The sequence below is a fragment of the Gamsiella multidivaricata genome, assembly GCF_025024155.1.
Source record: "Gamsiella multidivaricata strain RSA 2152 chromosome Unknown BC939scaffold_19, whole genome shotgun sequence".
Taxonomy (NCBI): Eukaryota; Fungi; Mortierellomycota; class Mortierellomycetes; order Mortierellales; family Mortierellaceae; genus Gamsiella; species Gamsiella multidivaricata.
In genome coordinates, this window is record NW_026251727.1 from 149,323 (window position 1) to 167,780 (window position 18,458).

The window sequence follows — 18,458 nt, forward strand, 5'->3', positions numbered from 1 at the left end:
AATCGCCTTCTGGAGGAACTAAGCGGCGGTACCATGTGCTCAGTAATGTCCGAGTGTCTTTCTGCTTGTTTAAAATACAATGCCATATATATTTTTTTTTCTTTTTATTTCTTCGCAGTTTCGTGCTTTTGAATATAACTGTAGTATTTGCTGCCCTTCTTTTGTTCACTCTATCCTGCCGAATTGTAAAGGGACGAAGAAGAGAGCGTCTACGACAGACAAGACTCCATGACGCCCATGCTGAAGATCCTTTAGTCCTTCTCAACAATCCTCTGAAGATGATCCTCGATCTCGGTAACCTCCAGAGTACGGAACTTGGGGTCCCGAAGCGAAACAACACCGACCTCGATCTCGGTCGCCTTGAAATCTGAGGAAAGCACCGTCGAAAGCGTTGTGATCGCAAGCTATATACGGTTATCAGAGTGCCAAAAATAGTCATCGTCGATAGTTAGAGCACCATAAAAACTCGCATTCCTAATGACAACATCCTGCTACAAAGTACCGTCCCAAAACAAATACCTCGATGGCCTCCTCCTCGTCCAGCTCCTTTTCCTTCTTGAGCTTCTTCTCCAGGTGATTCAAACTTTCTGTCTGCTTCGCACCAGCAGCGGTCGCCTTGAATCCAACAAAGTATCCTGCAGGGTCGATCTTGAACAACTGAGGCCCACGCTCATCGTCCAATCCAATCAAAATCATGGCTAATGAAAAAAAAACAATTGCACACATTCAGGTCAATTGTGGTTCATAAAAACGCACGTAATAAAGGGACTCTTACTTTCAAAAGGAAGCATTCGACTTACAAACACCAAGGGGTCGCATGGCAGCATGCTGAGTATAGACCTGGTTGATGTTGGCCATACGCTTGGCCAGCATATCTGGAGGAATCTCGTATCCAAACTTGTACCGGAACTCGGCAGCCTCTCTCTGCGCCCTGCTCACGGCTGATCTAGCATCGGGTACCAGTCCTGTCATCACGCAACCAATCTTGGGCGTCAGGGGGTAAATGTGTCTAATTGTCGAGGCATCCAGCAATTTGTCCTAATGAACATATAGTATGGAACATAGAGAAGAATGGAAAGTGATGTGAATAAACGAAAATAAGAATAATAATAATACTCGCGTTGCGATAACATAAACGCGCCGGTATCAGATAGTGCTTGACAAAGTGCTTACAGGAACTTTGCGCTGAGTGACAATGACACAGGAGTCCTTGCCGCGGACACCGATAGAGGTGATTCCCGAGTTGGAGATAGCCTTGAAGGCGTATTCTATAGAGACAGAGAGGTACGGGACGCGTTATATCCAGGTCAGTAACAAGACGACAGAGCCATTATCATAGCGCGACCTCCGCAGGGACAGCGGGCACACCGCGCGACACGATATGACACGCCAGAACACGTTACCAACTTGGTAGAGTCGTCCCTCGGGCGAAAAGACGGTGATGTGGCGATCGTAGCCTGCTCCTCGACTCATGGTGCTGTCGTTTGTCTTGGTTGGCGGCGGTTACTGGTGTTGGTTGGTGGGGTGGGCGAGTGATGAGAAGAGGGAGCCGGGCGGTTGTTGAGGACTGGAATGGAGACTGAATGCAGGTTGGTAGATAAAAGGGACACGACTTTCTGTGTGCTCAATGGGGGGTGTTGCGTGTGTTGAGTGTGCGTGTCCACTGCAAATGCGACTGAGGGGGAAGACTGTGACGACGGCTCCCTCGCAGGTCACGTTTCTCCGGAGGAAAGAGCAGAGAGCGAACAACTCCTTCCATCAACCCTCTTCGATTCCACGACCCTCCGCTCCCCTCTCCATCCTGTTTACAGCAACATAGCCAGACATGTCCGGAATCTCTCTCGTCAACCAGGTCAAGGCCTCAAAGTTCTGGTCCAACGCCCTCCAGCCCGTTGCCAACGCATTCGTCAACGCTGCCGGATACCGCAAGCTTGGTGCGTGGTTCCCCCAAGCAACTCCATTCACCACAGCTCTCTCTTGATCGAAAATGCATCCCTCTTGCTTTCTTTCTTCTCTTTTTCTGGCACCAATTCTTCATTCGGAAACTACAGGAAGCAGCTACAGCGATCTACAATAGGACCATACTTCTTCCCCCAACACCACCTTCGCGCTCATCCAACCCCTCCGGACTTTTCGGTGATTCGGAAATATGCCGTTCTGACCGGTGACGTGAAAAACGTGAAAAACGGAATACTGGATTCGGGAGATCCCACCCATGGAGCTCACCAACGAGAAACAGCGCCTTCAGTGCTCTCAATACTCATTATACCTTTGCCTGCACACTTTTGTTTGAGGAACGCACTTTCAGGAATTCTACAGGGTTCAACAACGACTTTCGTATCTTGAATAAACGCCCCCTTCAGATACATACCTTCCCTCGTTAACCAAATTCGAAACTGTCAACCATCGCATTGTTTTTCCAGGTCTGCGCTACGACGATATTCTTCGCGAGGAGACCGACATTATCCGTGAGGCCACCAACCGCCTCCCCGACGAGGAAGTCTACGAGCGCGTGTTCCGCATGAAGACTGCGTTCCAGTACTCCCTCTCGCACACGGTCGCGACGAAGGAGAACATCCTCAAGCCCGAGGACGATGTCCGATACCTCACTCCCCTCATTGACGAGGTCGCTGCCGAGTTTTCGGAGAGGGCGGACTTTAACGTAAGCGGATTGATTTTTTTTTCTATTCTATTATCAGAACTACGGTGGACTTTTTTCTTCTATTTACATATATGCTAACATCTTGTCGACCTTTGTCTTTTCATACTTTGATCCTGTAGAACATCAAATCTTTCACAAAGTAAAAGAAACAATTCATTGCATGAAGAGTCAGGATTGTTTGAAGGAAAAAAAAAGAGGAATACTGCAGGAATAAAAAACTGCAAGCTAGAACAGGTCTAAACGATCTTTTCTGGCTTGATATTTTTGGATTTACCATTGCATCGAACTAGGGCATCTTTTGGACCAAGGCACCACACCACGTTATGATGATACTGCTGGTGGTTATAGTAAAAAAATCTTCATTTTATGCTATTTGAAGAGGATATATTCGTTTTCACACAATCAATGCAATCAGCAAAGAGACTGGAGACGCGCTCATCAATGCTTCCGGCATCAATTCCAGAGGGGAAATGGGAACAGAACTCCTGAAAAATGTCAGGTCGAGCGGACGGAGATAGGGAGACGGCATTGGAGTTCCGGTGGCATGAATCCACTTAGTACTCAATATTCTCATCCTCGCCCAAGTTCTCCATGGACTCCGAGGCGACCTCCTCATAGTCCTTCTCTAATGCAGCGAGATCTTCACGGGCTTCCGAGAATTCACCCTCCTCCATGCCCTCTCCAACATACCAGTGCACGAAAGCACGCTTGGCGTACATCAGATCGAACTTATGGTCCAGACGAGACCAGGCCTCACCAATGGCAGTTGTATTGGAAAGCATGCAAACCGCACGCTGAACCTTGGCCACCTCGCCACCAGGGATGACAGAGGGAGGCTGGTCATTGATGCCGACCTTGAATCCAGTGGGGCACCAGTCAACGAACTGGATGGTCTTCTTGGTCTTGACGACGGAAATGGCGGCACTGACATCCTTGGGAATGACATCGCCGCGGTACAAAAGACAGCAGGCCATGTACTTACCCTGGCGAGGGTCGCACTTGACCATCTGGTTCTGAATGTCAAAGCAGGCAGTCGTGATCTCGTTGACGGAGAGCTGCTCGTGGAATGCCTTCTTGGCAGAAAGGATGGGCGCATAGGTGACCAAGGGGAAGTGAATGCGAGGATAAGGGACCAAGTTGGTCTGGAACTCGGTCAAGTCCACATTCAAGGAGCCGACAAAGCGGAGCGAAGCCGTAATCGAGGACACGACCTGGGCAATCATGCGGTTCAAGTGGGTGTAGGTTGGGCGGGAGACATCGAGGTTGCGCTTGCAAATATCGTAAATGGCCTCGTTGTCGACCATGAAGGCGCAGTCGGTGTGCTCGAGGGTGGTGTGAGTGGTCAAGATCGAGTTGTAGGGCTCGACAACGGAGGTGGCCATCTCGGGGGCGGGGTAAACCGCGAACTCGAGCTTAGACTTCTTGCCATAGTCAACCGAGAGACGCTCGAGGAGCAGGGCACCAAAACCGGATCCCGTACCACCGCCAAAGGAGTGGAAAACCAAGAAGCCCTGGAGACCCGTACAGGCATCAGCGAGCTTGCGAACGCGGTCGAGGACAGAGTCGACGAGCTCCTTGCCGATGGTGTAGTGGCCACGAGCGTAGTTGTTAGCGGCGTCCTCCTTGCCGCTGATCATCTGCTCGGGGTGGAAAAGGCTACATGGGTAAAGAATGAGTGTTAAGCAATGTCGGCCATAAGCAGCTGCATGATGAGCCATATTAGCACATCCTTCCGTTAGCAGCAGTAGATGCAAATCCACTTACGTGCGGTAAGTGCCGTTACGGACCTCGTCGACGACGGTCTCTTCAAGGTCGACGAAGACTATGAGTGATGGCAAACACAGATGGGGGAGAACGACAAGTCAGCAAACATGTCCTCCTTGTTTCTCCGGCTGTCTCCCTTGCTCCCTTAATGAACATCATCTCGCCACGCTCAGACACTTTGAGAGAAGATTGATTTTTGTTCATGGGCCGAGAGCTCTTGTTCGAACCACACCAGTCCCACGCACCCGGTCCGCCTCCTTTTATCAACAAAGACATAGGACTTACTCGCGCGGGGGACGTGCTTGCCAGCGCCGGTCTCAGAGAAGAAGGTGCTTGAGGAAGAGTCGAACTGCGAGGCCTTCTTGTCGGAGGCACTGTGTTGAGAGCGGAAACAGGGGCATTAGTCGCAATTGAAATAAAGCAGTCTTCCGGCCCTGCCACTATTCCGCCCAGAGGCAAATACCAAGGCGGAGTACGTGCCTGGTGCATGCATGGATACAGATGGATAAAGAGAAATAGAAAGAAGACTTACACCTTGCCATCAGGCTCGATGCCGTGCTCGAGGCAGTAGAGCTCCCAGCAGGCGTTACCAATCTGGATACCAGCCTGTCCGACGTGGAGAGAGATGACTTCGCGCATGGTGATTCAGGTGAGATGAGAAAGGGACTTGAGGGTGTGGGATAAGGCGTATGTGTGGATGAACGTGAATGAGCCGGTCGTGTGGAGTCGTGTTAGGGGACTGAGGAAAACCGATGAAGAAAAGAGAAGAGAAAAAGAGAAAAGAGAGAGAGGAAGGTGGGGGAGATATTTAATGCCCATTGTCATGGTGGGCACGACTGGGCGACTGACCATTCGTGCCCTGTCCCCTCTTTCCCGTACGCCCGTCCCGTCCCCACCCCCATCCCCATCCCCATCCCCATCATATACGTGCATTGGACAATGTACATGTATTCCTTCCCATCCCACTGCCGCTGCAAACTCAGCTGACCCCTCTAGTCTGATAATCTTCCTTCCCCACTTTCTCCTCTTTCTCCTGTCTGCATGCACCATTTCTTTAACCCGCGTCTTTTTTTCTGCTTTTTCTGCGTCCATGGGCAGGACAAACATTCCGGGCTCCTGCATGCCAATGTGCACGTCCCCTATGACCCTGGCCAAGAGTCAAGACTAAAAGCCGACGTACAACTGCCAATTCGTATTGCACCCTGAACAACGCATTAGGCGGCCGTTTCTATTTTATTGCATGAACTTGTCTATAGATAACATGCAGGGCACACACATACACGACATGTCGCCGTTGTCTGGCATACAAGCCTTTTTACTCGGATGCTGCAGCTCCTTCTAATCTCTTCATTTCCGCGTTTTGCTTGTGTGCATTACGAACGAACTTGGTGTGTCGACCCAGTGCAACAACCTTGTCGCCGACTTTGATCTCGACGGATGTGAACGCCAAAGACCCACCCACATTATCGCAACGCGAGTCCTAATGACGTTGACCAGAATTTATCAGCATGTGCGTCTTGGTGTAGATCAATTGGAGGCCAAAGTAAGCGAAGATATGTAGACCCTTACGATGGACAACTTATCGCCGATCTTGGCACCAGAAACGAACGAGACATTGAGATCTACAAGATAACGTATTTCCTTGTTTAGTGGTCAACTAACGATGGCACAACACGAACAATCTCTTCCAAAAGATTTACCAGTCGAAACGCCAGTCGCGTGCATGTTCTCAGCAGCAATGGCCAACGATCCACCGACATCGACGATCGTACTAAGTAGTCCACCATGACATCCACCCAGTCGGTTCTAAACACGAACAATAGAATGATGAGTTGGCACAAAGAAATTCAAACCTATCCAAAGAGTAGATATGGATCTGTCCTGAGCAAGTGAACTCACCAGATGCTGTTTCTCAACTTGTAACTCGCACAAGATCGATCCTTTGGATGCCGAGACTAGTTTGAGCTATATACGATGTAAGGTAACAACTCGAGGAGGATGAGATGTACGAACGACAGCTAGTGCCACTGATATTCTGTAGTGATAGGTTGGAGCAGGCACCGTACACGATCGACTTACCCCTGAGAGGGCCTGCATATCAAACCCGCCGGCATTCAAAAAGTTGGTCCTACGGAGCAATAAAAATGACAATTCAGGGCGCGTGCACTATGGGTGGTTGGCTCAGTGCGAAACCCCGCACAAAGACATACCAGACTTTTCTGCAGTGGTTCAGTGTTGCCATGGTCTTTATTTTTTTTTTGAAGGTGAAGGTCGATGGAGGAATGTAAAGTGGTGGTGAGATCGGGAGGACCTGATTTGTTAAAAAAGAATGGGAAAGGGAAACGGATGCTGCACACGCATACTATTACCTCCTATTGTGCCCCTTCTCCTCCCCCTTCGCCAGCCCCAACCAGTTACCAGGTTACCCAACTGCTAGAGCTAGCAGAGACAGCGCCATGCAAATCAATAGCATCCATGTTGTCGATTAATATCAGGTCGCAGAGGTGCCACCCATCATCCCTAACTCTTATCGACAGGTGCTTTCTCACGACCGAGATGAGCAATGACGTGAGGGAGAGGGTCAGTCCACAGCCCTTAACAGCGCCTCTGCTGCCCCTCTCTCGTTCACCCATGCATCACGCCCACCGATGCAAAGACGCGCAACCGAGCCCCTCTTCAACCACAAAACGCACATTCCTCCTCCCCTCACTCAACTCACCCTTCCCCAACAAGCATGATGGATCCTCGCCTCTCCTCTAAGGAAGCCAGTGTGCTCCATGCCGCCGCTGTCACACGCAACTATGCCATCGAACCCCGTCTCGGTAAATAAGGAATCGAGTGCTGGAAAAAAAATAATATATAAGCAACGATGGGCAACACGTTGTCGACAGGCAAGAGTCTGCTCGAAGTAATGCATTCTGACTGTAACAAACGTGCCTTTCGACGTTAGATTACCGCACGGTCGCCGGTGTCAACGGTCCCTTGGTTATGCTCGACAATGTCAAGGTACGATTCAAACGAGACCGTTTGCCTCAGTGTTCAAGCAAGTGTGCAAGTGCATCATTTTATGGTACTCACTCACTCTTTGTTTTTTTGTCGCGCTCTATAGTTCCCCAAGTTCTCTGAGATTGTAGAACTCACTCTCCCCGATGGCACCAAGCGCGCTGGTCAAGTCCTGGAGGTCCAGGGCAAGCGTGCTGTCGTTCAGGTACATGCATTTTTTATTTTATTTTTTTTAGGCAGGATGGGTTATTTTTCGATCTCTACTTGTCTTGACGACGTGATCACACCTCTAGTCAGGGGATGATATTATGCCTGGAGGTGCTAATGACAGGGCGGCTGACTTTGAGATTCTCCCTAAAAAATATTGGGTTGTCACCATTCAACTGTAGGTCTTTGAGGGCACGTCAGGAATTGATGCCAAGCAGACACACGCTGAATTCTCTGGCGATGTGTTGAAAATGCCCGTCTCCGAGGACATGTTAGGACGTGTTTACAACGGATCAGGAAAGAGTATCGACAAGGGTCCCAAGGTCTTTGCGGAGGACTACCTTGATATCCAAGGTACATGACATGACGCGGCCAAACAACCCAGCTGACTATAATCGACATGCTTAATCCGCATCGAGAGGACAAGTCGCAACATTCTCTAACGCGTACTCACCTTGTTGACTATAGGCTCGCCCATTAACCCTTATTCCCGTATCTACCCCGAGGAGATGATCCAGACCGGTATCTCTGCCATTGATACCATGAACTCTATTGCTCGTGGTCAAAAGATTCCCATTTTCTCTGCCGCTGGTCTTCCTCACAACGAGGTACTGTAGGGTGGTGGTTTCGCTTTATTGCCATTGTTATTGTTCTCTATATGTCTTCTAACAGAGGTTCAATTTCTGCCGTTGTTACCATAGATTGCTGCCCAGATTTGCAGACAGGCTGGTTTGGTCAAGAAGACCAAGGGTGTGTTCGATGATCACGAGGATAACTTTGCCATTGTGTTTGCGGCTATGGGAGTCAACATGGAGACTGCTCGCTTCTTCAAGCAGGATTTCGAGGAGGATGGTTCGATCGAACGTGTGACGCTGTTCCTCAACTTGGCCAACGACCCGACAATTGAGCGTATTATTACTCCTCGTCTGGCTTTGACCACTGCAGAGTACTATGCCTACCAGCTGGAGAAGCACGTCCTAGTCATCTTGACGGATATGAGTTCCTATGCCGATGCGTTGCGTGAAGTCTCTGCTGCTCGTGAGGAGGTTCCTGGTCGTCGTGGTTATCCCGGTTATATGTACACTGATTTGTCGACCATTTATGAGCGTGCCGGTCGTGTCGACGGCAGAAACGGTTCCATCACTCAGATTCCCATTCTGACCATGCCTAACGATGGTAAGTTCCTGCATTTTCCATCTGGGCGAATCCTATGAATGCCGCCTTGACCCACGCTTAATACTGACGAGCGAACGACGTTTTTTTTTTTTTTTTTTCAAATTGAATAGATATCACCCACCCTATTCCTGATTTGACTGGATTCATTACTGAGGGTCAGATCTTTGTGGACCGACAGATGCACAACCGTCAGATTTACCCACCCATCAACGTCTTGCCGTCGCTGTCGCGTCTGATGAAGTCCGCCATTGGTGAGAAGCTAACACGCAAGGATCACGGAGATGTTTCCAATCAGTTGTACGCCAAGTATGCTATTGGTCGTGATGCCGCAGCCATGAAGGCAGTCGTCGGAGAGGAGGCCCTGAACCAGGAGGACAAGCTTAGTTTGGAGTTCTTGGAGAAGTTTGAGAAGACTTATATTGCGCAAGGTACATCAATTGATGGTCGTGTTTTTCTTTGTCTGCGCTGCATGGTATATATTTTCATGACAAGATATACTGACGATGGGGGTCCGATTTGTTGTGGATAGGCAACTACGAGTCGCGATCTGTATTCGAGTCGCTTGACCAAGCTTGGTCGCTGCTCCGCATCTTCCCTAAGGAGATGCTGAACCGTATCCCCCAAAAGCTGCTTGCGGAGTTCTACCAGCGTGACCGTAAGGGTCGTGGTCGCCATGGCAGCAGAGACGATGGCGAGGCAGCAGCGCCTGAGGATGAGGGCGATGATGACAACTAGAGTGTCTGTGCACATATATGAGGATGATATGAGAGAAGGAGCTGAAGAATGGAGGCTATCGAAACAAAGCAGCAGTACTGGAATATCTTGACAATGAAAATTGTAATCGAAAGCGAATAAAAAAGAAAACTTTCAAGGGGACAGGTCCATGCGTGCATCGATTGTGGTGGAGAAGAGCATTGTCGCTTCGCGTGACATGGCACAGCGTGTCTTTACTAGAGTGCCATGTGGGAGTGCCAAGAAGCCAAGTGGAGCATGCGCACACTTGTCTACCAAGGAAGCTAGAAAGATGTGAGAGCAAGTGCACAGGCGTATCCGATCGATGCTGTCATATTACTGTTAGTGCAGCACGAAAGGGGAGTGTTTAGGTGAGCACTTTTTGATAATTGTGCTTCACATGTCAGCATGCCAGCATGTCAGCAAGGGCGGGAAAGGAGAATGTAGTAATAATTCGGTGCGCGCACGAGGCACCGTCCCAGTGCCAACTATGAGGGTGTATCATGACTCTGGCTTGTCTGAAGGGAAGGAGGGGCATGGGGTATTTGGTTGCATTGAGATAGATCGGATGGAGAAGAGTGAATGAGGATTGACACGACCTGGCAGTCTCTTTGCTCGTGCTCGGCCTTCTCTCCTTTTATTCTTTTATTCTTTTATTCTTTTGTTCTTTTGTTCTTTTACAGGCACTTTTTATTAAGAAATCCTCTTTAAAAAAGACCCACGACCCCAGCGACTTTTTTTTTACAGTGTGTTCATATTAAAGCCCATTTTTGCCACTCTGCCCGCCCGTCCCTCTCTTCCCCACCATTACCCCCCACAGCTCCATCGACTCATTTCTTCCACTTGCCACTAAACACACACACACACACACCCTCCCTTGGTCTCATTGAACCATGACCCTCTTTGAGGCAAGTCTCTCTTCATTTCATGCAGCCCAGCCCAATATTCATTCCGTCCTGCACTCTCCATGGCCTAGCCAAAATACCTAAACCTTGTCTTTGTCTTCATTCTCTGCTTTAGATTCTCTCATTCTTCATCACCCCGCTGCTGGCACTCCTCGAGCCCTATGTCCAGCAGCTCACCCAGTGGCTGACCTCGTCTGCCCTCCACCGGAAGATCATCAAATTCTTTATCGGCCTTATCGTCCTCCTCCTACTCATCGGCGTCTCCCTGGTGGCCTACCTCAGCTTCTATTGGGTCTATATCCCTCAGCGTGGACATGTCGGCCAGGTTCATCTCCAATATGAGAGACCAACGTAAGCAAAACACCATCTTATTGCATATTGGTCATTCTTCAACTCCCCTATTTTTTATCGCGACCGGTGCTAAAACGCGTGGCCCATCTTGATAGTGCCCCTGGACTGATTGTGAACGGTCCTTCAGCTGAAATCGACTTTTCGAGGGGAGGACGATACGGACAGGTACTTTTTCTTTTTTGTTTGCTTTAATCGCAGGATATCTCATTTGGTATTCCAATTCAGGAAAACCGCTAATGCCAATATCATGTCGTTGCCTTAGTTCTTGCGTGCAGACCAAGCGTACGACATTTCAGTCAAGTTGCATGTCCCTACCTCGGAAAGAAATGTGGAAATCGGCAATTTCATGGTCATGGTCACCTTGCTGCGCGCGGATGGCAAGATCATCATGACCTCCAGCAGACCTGTAAGTTGACAGTGGGAATTTTTTTTCTGATGATCTGCCTACAATCGTGTGCGCGTGAGAGATAAATGAAGTACGTCTTTGTCTAACATCTGTGCTCATGCATGATAAAAATGAACGTTGCATTGACTAGACCATCCTCACCTACCAATCAGTGCCCCTGAAACTCATGAAGACAGCATGGAAGGCAGTGCCTTTGGTGCTGGACTGGTCCAAGGAAGATCAGATGCTGAGGGTGCCTTTGGTCGAAAACTATATTGAGGACGCTTCCAACCCTGTTGCTCGCGCATATGTCGAAATCTCCAGCCCAGAATTACAAGTGTACAAGAGCTCCATCCATATCGACGCGCACTTCCATGGCCTCAGGTAAGCACCATTGCTTTTTTGTAATTTTTTTTTTCGGCATTATAAGTTGCAACTTGTCAAAGGCATAAAAAACTAACCGGGACGTACATTTGTTTTTCCAAAATAGATATTTCATGTACTACTATAAGCTCTCCACAGCTCTGGTGTTCATGTCAGTCTTCATTTTCTGGGAGATTATCTTTTCGGTCGTCACTTGGCAGGTGCTCGCAGGCTGGTTTGGAACGGATGCAGAGGCATTGGCGATTGCACACCAGCTCCATCCTCAACCAGGTCAACAGAGGACTATGCCAGGGCAGCCTACTCAGCAACAGCAGCTGCGTGCTCCTACCACATTTGCAGCAGGACCATCTACTGCACCCGGAGCTCAGTTGCCATCCGTTGGCCCCTCGCCTCGTCAGCCACAGTTGCAGGAACATGGTCAGGGTCAACAGTACAGCAACGAGTCTGACAGCGAGTATGAAGAGCACGATTTGCTCGGAAACAGTTCTCTGGGTCGGACAACTGGTCTCGCATTTGATCACGACGAAATGGAGGATGACGATGATGAGCAGGATCAAGAACTGGGCGACCGGGTCTCACGGGGTCAGTCATCCACAGTCAGGGATGAGGCTGTTGTGCCTGAGAGACCATTGACGCCTTCTCAGCATCGCTATGTGGAAGCAGGGACAACGGGTGTTACGTCCTCTTCAACTCGCTCCGGAAGGGAACCAGAGAGGCTGCAGCAGCGGACTACGACAACAACTATGACCACCAAAACTGTACCGCAGGATCAGCTTGGGGAACTTGATGACGGTGCTTCCACGTCTGGCAGTGCGATGACCACAGGGAGCTCACGACGTGTTGGAAGACGCAGCCTCCACATGACTACTTCGTCTGAATTCCAGCCTCCCCCACCGCCTCCTCCTTCGGTGCTTTCTGAACAGTCCTCTGAGTTCCAGATGTCCCAGAGGGGCGCTGGCACTCGTCGCACGGCTGTGGAGTCAGAATATACCGAAGAGGAGGATGAATATTTGGAAGGTGTTGAGGAAGATGAGGAGGACGATGGCGATGTTACGTTTGGAGAGGACGATTTTGCGACGCTTTCAGACCGCTCACCTGGCGGACCCAGGTCGGCGGTGAGATCAAGACATACCACGGAGAGCCGAAGCACACGGCTGGGAAGGCATGAAAGCACTGGGCGGAGCTCAGGACGCGCATGAGCGTGATGATTGAACATGACAATGCGCCCTTTTTCTTTTAACGACAGCTCATGACACATATTTTGCAACATATTCTTCTTTTTTATGACCCTCCATGCAACGCATTGTTCTTATCGTGAAATAACCTTTTTCTGGGGAATGAAATAAAAACGAAACACGATCAACGCGTCGATCGCGATTTTCACGCGCTCGTACCTGATTCACTTATTTCTAAAAATGAAACAAACAGTCCTGCGGGTGTTGGTCTTTGATCCCGAAAGTGATTGCAAGATCATCCTTTACTCCTCCTCACGCCCTCCTCACGCCCTCCCCACTCTCCCCACTCTCCCCATCTACTTCACCTTTTTATATTGCTTCGCCTCTTTCCAGTTTTCGACTCGATTCCTGCCATCCGATTCCAGGACAATTCTTTGATCTCAGACTCATCAGACTTGCTTTGCATCCCAACTGTATCAGGTCTGCGCTTCTGTGATAGCGCTGCCATCGACAGAACTATTTTTTTCCACATACGGCTCTCCTGGGCAGGATAACGATATATTCTACACATAACAGGCTTTCAGGACAGCAGAGCTGGCTTCGCACGCGATGTACGACTTTATGGAGTACTGCCTCAGGCGGTACTATCGTGCCTCTGGCTGGAACGAAGATAACCAATATTCACATCTGTGCGCAACCTCGCGTGGTATGTCCTCGACTTTTATTTTTTATTTTTTATATACTTTAAAATTGGATCGTTTAAATTACTTTGGTACTTACTTTTTTTCTTATGTTTCTGTGCACTGACAAAAAAAAAAAAAAAAAAGCGCTACTGGATTTTCAAGCACCACAGGGAATATCCCTGCGTCTTTCAAAGCTCCCGAGCTCAGTATTCAAGACGACGACGACGATGAACGCGCTTCCGGTCCTGGAGGGGTCTGTTGGGTACTTGTTTACGTCGAGGGCGCTGATGATCGATGACTCTGCGTCGGTGAGGTTTCGACATTTGGTGGATCGGTTCCGGATTATTTGTTTGGATCATTCGATTCGGGAGGCAGATCAGTGGACGGAGTATGATCAGGATGGGAAGAAACGGAAAGGTATGAGTTTTTCTTTTGCGGTTGCAGTTGCGGTTACAAAATATATACATGTATTTTTTTCCAGCCTTGAGGGGAATTTGAGGAGGAGAGATCGTACACTCACAGGCCTCTTTTTCTTTCGACGTTAGATTATTTGCTGTGCGGAAGGATGAATTTGGCGAATGCGAGACTGGAGGCGTTGTATAGTCGACGGATTTCGAAGCATCGACAATATGTGATCTCGGGAATTAGTGATCCAGCCTCCAGGAGTGCATCCCATGTAAAGCATCTTCATTCTCTTCTTTCATGTTGACTGGTTTATGTTCTTGCCTCGCTCACTAAACATAATATCCAATGATCTATTTTATTTTTTTTCCCCACCTCTTTCTACATGGGAAACAAAAAAATAATAATAGCTTTCGGCACAATTCCAATACGACAAGGGGAAATACTGTGCAGAGATGTCGTTTACAACGGACGATGGATTGATCGGGATCCGAGGACTGTACAATTTCGGACGGGATTTCGATGATTCTTACGAGGGCATGTTAAACGAAGGACGACAGCGGCGTCGGCGAGGAAAGCAGACGGAGGAGATTTTGTTGAATAATCAGGATAGTGCGTCAATTGATCTGGAACAGGAGTTTGAAACGCCTACTGCTGCTACTACTGGGGTGGTGGATAAGGTTTCTGAGGCGGCCAGTTCGACAGCGACGTTGGATTTGTTGGATAATAAGAAAGTAGAAGAGGCGAGGAAGAAGAGACTGAAAAGTGATGAGAGAGCGGGGTATTTGGGCGAGGAGACAGCGGTGGAGGGGGAAGAATGGGCAACGGCTCCGGCGGAGAGGATTCGTGGGTATTGGTCAGCAGGCGCTGAGATCTATTACAGTGCGACCGAAAAACTTGGAGGCCGTAAGTCTGCACTGTTCTTTCGACAACTCTATAAGTATCCTCAAAATGCTACAAGATGTTCAGTGTTGTCTAAATACTCTTATACTTTTTTTATTTTTTCGGTGCAACGTGGTGGATGTAGTGTCAACAGGTCTGCGGTACAGGACACTTCCACCTTTGGCGCCTATCGCTACAGAATCTGATGAGGACAACGCTTCAACAACCACAGTAACACCTCGGTACCCGACCTCGACGTCTCCAGAGCATCATCAAAATTATATCCCGATCACGATCACTCAAACCCTGAATCCGATCATGGGACATGTCTCGAGTAGTTATGCCGCACAAGTTCATCCGGATCTGGGGCTGTGCTCGCGGTTCGATTTTAACCTGTACAGTTATGACAGTGAGCTGACGGCCGGTGTCGAGTGGTGGATCCGGGAGCGGAAATCGGCTTCTTCATCTTCGGCTTCAGCAGCGGACCACAAGGGGGATGAGATCCCGTTCCCGAAAACTGTGGGCGTACCAGACTTGCCAACGACAACTTCTGGTGGGAAGACTCTGGGAGGAGACGCGGAGGAGAAGCAGCCGATTGTCGGGGTGATCAAGGCGCGCTTAGGGGCACAATCTGGACTGGCCATTATGTGGGAGGGCAGGTTTAATAAGTTGTTGTTCAGTCTCGGATTCGTCGGGCATGTGTTCTCGCCGTATGCCCAGGCCCCGATAGTAAAATCTGTGGGGTTGGAGATCCAGTATTTTTCGTAAAGCAACGAATGCCGTTTTTTCTTTTTTTTTCTTTTTTTTCTTTTGATGCTCGATAGTTTTATAAAAACTATAGTAATAATAGATACATTATTAGACATCAATGTCTGGGATCTGGGCGCAGCTCATTGGTCTCTCTCTCTTTGACAGCCGGAGCAGGAAAAAATTGGCAGCATTTGAGGATTTAAGTTTCGTTTTATTGTTTAACTCCGTCGCTGTGCAACTTTGGCCATCATGACGAACATCTCTCGCTGCCGTCGCTCCTCTGCTTTCTTTCTGGCCTTTTCGAGCGCAAGACGCTCCTGTTCCAGCGCCTCGCTCTCAAGTAGCAGTGCTGCCTGTTGCTGCTGGAGCTTCAATTGCTCGGATAGGATCTCTTGTAGTTTTTGGAGCGCTTGCTGCGAATTCCATGTATGTGGATCTTCGTTCCTCTGGACGTTCACCTGTATCTGCGTGTCTGGTTCTGTCTGCGCGTGTGTCAGAGTCGATGCCTCTTGATACATATCAATCAGAGTATCAGTCTGGGTCTGTGCCTGGTTGGGGGTCTGAGTCTGTGCGTTCACGGAGGTTTGGGTCTGTGCGGTCGCATATGTCTGGGTCCGTGCATTTGACTGTATTTGCATCTGCGTGCTGATGATACATGTCTGGGGGCGCACATCCGTCTGGGTCAGGGTCTGGGTCAGAGTCTGGGTTTGAGTCTGGCTCGTCGAGTTCTTACGTGCCTGAATCCCAATCTGAGTCTCCATGTGCCTCTTCCTCCGGATTTGTGTTTGCGGCTCTATGTGCTTCTGCATCCGTATCTGAGTCTGGGGTTCCATTTGCTTCTGCGTCCGCGTCGGTACCTGCATCTGGGTTTTTATATGGCCCTGTGTCCGTGTATGCGTCGGAGTCTGTGCGTTTCTGTGTAATGAGGCCCCTGAACTCGGCTCATCAAGGTCAAGGTCAAGGCGGATCCGTTTCACGTCTCGACAATCCTCGATTAACATGGACTGGATTCCGGGGCTGACGGCAGTGCTACTGTTCTCATAACTTTCAGTATCGGAGAGCCCTGATTCGACTGGGTTCTCGACGCTGTGTCGAATTTGCGGGATAGTGGTGCTCGAGATCTGGGGCAATGGAGAGAGTTCGATTATCACAAGCTGGGGTTTTGTTTCGTCGGCCTCTTGGTGTAATGAAGGGATAACGTCGCTTGATCTCTTTGAGGGCGATGGCGGTAATACAGATACATCTCTGAACGCCTCCTGCCCTGGTTCTGCTAACTGTGGCTCTGGTTTCGATTGTGCTTCTGGTCCTGGTCCTGGCCCTGACTCTTCGATTCTTTCCGCCACTTGGAGAGTAATGCCGTTCGATCGTGTTGGTTGCGTTGGTTGCGTTGGTTGCGATGGTTGCGGTGGTTGTGGGGGTTGCGATAGTTGTGGGGGTTGCGATGGTTGTGGGGTTTGCGACAGTTGCGGAACAATCTCGGCAAATGCCGATGGTTCCTGTGGTTGAGGTGCGGTACTGACGCGTCTGGTGACTCGTTGGATGTCTTTTTTTCCCATCGGCTCCAGTCTTTGGGATACGGGACGGATAGCATCCAATCCTGCAGGTGATGGTGGCTGGAACATGACGGTGTTGAGTCTTGAACGCTGCCCAGGCGGTAGGTCCATGGGATGCAGTGCCTCTGGTTGCGACTCTTGAGAGTATGAACTTGAAGACTGTGATGCTTGAGAATATGAACTTGAGACCTGCGATGACTGAGGACATGACCCCGCAGGCTGGGATGGTTGATATGGTCCTCCAGACTGCGATAGAGGGTGCATAGGACCATGTGGTGTTGCTCGAGAATGAGCTATGGCTGGCTGTAGGGGATGTTGCAAAATTTCCTTGCAGGCTTTCGACTGCTGTAATGTCAAAAGATTGTCGTGTTCTCGTTGCTGTTTTTGCTGCTGCTGTGTCGAAGTTCCATGAAACTGTTCAAGGTGAGAAGAATTGTTCGGTATCTGGTGCTGTTCATCGTCGCTCCTCGACGTGGCCTGCGGTTCCCGAGATGCGTCCCATTCCTGCGTCTGTCGGGTATCCGAGGACGACGTTTGAGGCGCCTCTGCTTGCGTTGACAGTTGGGGCGTAGGACTCAGTCGTGTGTTATCAAGCTCCCGAGCCTTCAGCTCCTCCCGATGCAAACGCGTAATCATGTCCCAACGCCATTTATCCTGATGTGGGGTTGGTTTTTGGTCCCTTCCTTCTACGATCCGTGTATCTCCAAATGTCATGTACTGCGCGCCCTCAGCGGAAAGGGTTCTCCATCGTTCGATGCATGCGGATGGCGACAGGTCGCTGAAAAGCGGCTGTCGGTCCTCCTTCCGCCACTGCTCGTCAATAGAATTGAGCCAGTCGACAACGCGGCTCCAGAATACTGTTTTCATACAGCGCTGCGCGGTGTGTGGACCAATCTTGTCGATGGCCACCAGAAAGTAGGCCTCCTGAACCGAGTTCCTCATAAAACTCGAAAACTGCATATCATTGGCGGACAAAGGGGCTGCGGTGCTTGCTGCGGTCGCTCCTGCACTGGGAATGAAAGACTCCTCACCAGTTGATTCGTCGACATTCATGGCGCTTCGGGGATGATGGCGATGATGATGATGATTACTTGCATTCATGTTCTTGGCAGAAATGGCGAAGGATATTTTGCTCCTTTTGCTGTGCTTGCTTTTTAGTGTTTCGTCGATCGCTTATTGTTATAATTCTAATAAGAGCACTGAAACAGCATATTTCCTTCATCTTACCGTAACCTCCTCTTCACTTTGGGACCCCCGTGGCATCGTTCTTGGATGCCGAGAGCTTCAAGATGACTCCAGTGCTTGCTGACTGGCGGTGATAGTGGTGCTGGTAGCACTAGGATGGGGAGAAGCTCAGAAAAAAAGCGCGAGCTGGGCGTGCTGGGCTTTATTAGGTAAAGGCTAAGGTTCAAGTAAGGGAGGCGCGTACCTGGAATACTTAGTA

General features: G+C 49.6%; 8 protein-coding genes across 8 annotated transcripts; 4 read left to right on the forward strand and 4 right to left on the reverse strand.

The window, feature by feature from the left end:
- Nucleotides 1-251: 251 nt before the first annotated feature.
- Nucleotides 252-1,473, reverse strand: BC939DRAFT_501411 (nucleophile aminohydrolase; the record flags this gene model as incomplete). The annotated part of the gene is made up of 5 exons (XM_051560163.1): nucleotides 252-404; nucleotides 520-698; nucleotides 801-1,038; nucleotides 1,174-1,268; nucleotides 1,404-1,473. 5 exons carry the CDS (start codon nucleotides 1,471-1,473, stop codon nucleotides 252-254), a joined length of 735 nt encoding a protein of 244 aa, XP_051414121.1.
- A 352-nt stretch (nucleotides 1,474-1,825) lies between these two features.
- Nucleotides 1,826-2,805, forward strand: BC939DRAFT_475447 (ubiquinol-cytochrome c reductase complex 14 kDa protein; the record flags this gene model as incomplete). Its single annotated transcript, XM_051558496.1, has 3 exons — nucleotides 1,826-1,934; nucleotides 2,424-2,662; nucleotides 2,782-2,805. The coding sequence occupies 3 exons, from the start codon at nucleotides 1,826-1,828 to the stop codon at nucleotides 2,803-2,805; spliced, it is 372 nt and encodes a 123-aa protein (XP_051414122.1).
- Nucleotides 2,806-3,077: 272 nt separating this feature from the next.
- Nucleotides 3,078-5,253, reverse strand: BC939DRAFT_93997 (GL12416-like protein). The gene is made up of 4 exons (XM_051562010.1): nucleotides 4,959-5,253; nucleotides 4,712-4,800; nucleotides 4,427-4,484; nucleotides 3,078-4,318 (listed from the first exon to the last, which is right to left on the reverse strand). Exons 1-4 carry the CDS (start codon nucleotides 5,063-5,065, stop codon nucleotides 3,217-3,219), a joined length of 1,356 nt encoding a protein of 451 aa, XP_051414123.1. The 5' UTR covers nucleotides 5,066-5,253; the 3' UTR covers nucleotides 3,078-3,216.
- Nucleotides 5,254-5,416: 163 nt separating this feature from the next.
- On the reverse strand, nucleotides 5,417-6,799 carry BC939DRAFT_445703 (HotDog domain-containing protein). The gene is made up of 6 exons (XM_051554839.1): nucleotides 6,637-6,799; nucleotides 6,506-6,554; nucleotides 6,326-6,391; nucleotides 6,127-6,232; nucleotides 5,996-6,048; nucleotides 5,417-5,906 (listed from the first exon to the last, which is right to left on the reverse strand). Exons 1-6 carry the CDS (start codon nucleotides 6,666-6,668, stop codon nucleotides 5,742-5,744), a joined length of 471 nt encoding a protein of 156 aa, XP_051414124.1. The 5' UTR covers nucleotides 6,669-6,799; the 3' UTR covers nucleotides 5,417-5,741.
- A 281-nt stretch (nucleotides 6,800-7,080) lies between these two features.
- Nucleotides 7,081-9,756, forward strand: BC939DRAFT_527321 (P-loop containing nucleoside triphosphate hydrolase protein). Its single transcript, XM_051561412.1, has 8 exons — nucleotides 7,081-7,248; nucleotides 7,377-7,432; nucleotides 7,536-7,634; nucleotides 7,819-7,990; nucleotides 8,105-8,244; nucleotides 8,338-8,812; nucleotides 8,923-9,240; nucleotides 9,342-9,756. Exons 1-8 carry the CDS (start codon nucleotides 7,161-7,163, stop codon nucleotides 9,545-9,547), a joined length of 1,554 nt encoding a protein of 517 aa, XP_051414125.1. The 5' UTR covers nucleotides 7,081-7,160; the 3' UTR covers nucleotides 9,548-9,756.
- Nucleotides 9,757-10,232: 476 nt separating this feature from the next.
- BC939DRAFT_409106 (putative adipose-regulatory protein-domain-containing protein) lies at nucleotides 10,233-12,936 on the forward strand. Its single transcript, XM_051552898.1, has 6 exons — nucleotides 10,233-10,452; nucleotides 10,565-10,800; nucleotides 10,896-10,965; nucleotides 11,063-11,206; nucleotides 11,337-11,569; nucleotides 11,676-12,936. The coding sequence occupies exons 1-6, from the start codon at nucleotides 10,438-10,440 to the stop codon at nucleotides 12,766-12,768; spliced, it is 1,791 nt and encodes a 596-aa protein (XP_051414126.1). The 5' UTR covers nucleotides 10,233-10,437; the 3' UTR covers nucleotides 12,769-12,936.
- A 120-nt stretch (nucleotides 12,937-13,056) lies between these two features.
- BC939DRAFT_421964 (uncharacterized protein) lies at nucleotides 13,057-15,573 on the forward strand. The gene is made up of 5 exons (XM_051553102.1): nucleotides 13,057-13,450; nucleotides 13,572-13,844; nucleotides 13,973-14,103; nucleotides 14,240-14,735; nucleotides 14,857-15,573. The coding sequence occupies exons 1-5, from the start codon at nucleotides 13,354-13,356 to the stop codon at nucleotides 15,477-15,479; spliced, it is 1,620 nt and encodes a 539-aa protein (XP_051414127.1). The 5' UTR covers nucleotides 13,057-13,353; the 3' UTR covers nucleotides 15,480-15,573.
- Nucleotides 15,574-15,797: 224 nt separating this feature from the next.
- BC939DRAFT_475452 (uncharacterized protein) lies at nucleotides 15,798-18,115 on the reverse strand (the record flags this gene model as incomplete). Its single annotated transcript, XM_051558497.1, has 3 exons — nucleotides 15,798-15,969; nucleotides 16,195-16,342; nucleotides 16,495-18,115. 3 exons carry the CDS (start codon nucleotides 18,113-18,115, stop codon nucleotides 15,798-15,800), a joined length of 1,941 nt encoding a protein of 646 aa, XP_051414128.1.
- Nucleotides 18,116-18,458: the final 343 nt, after the last annotated feature.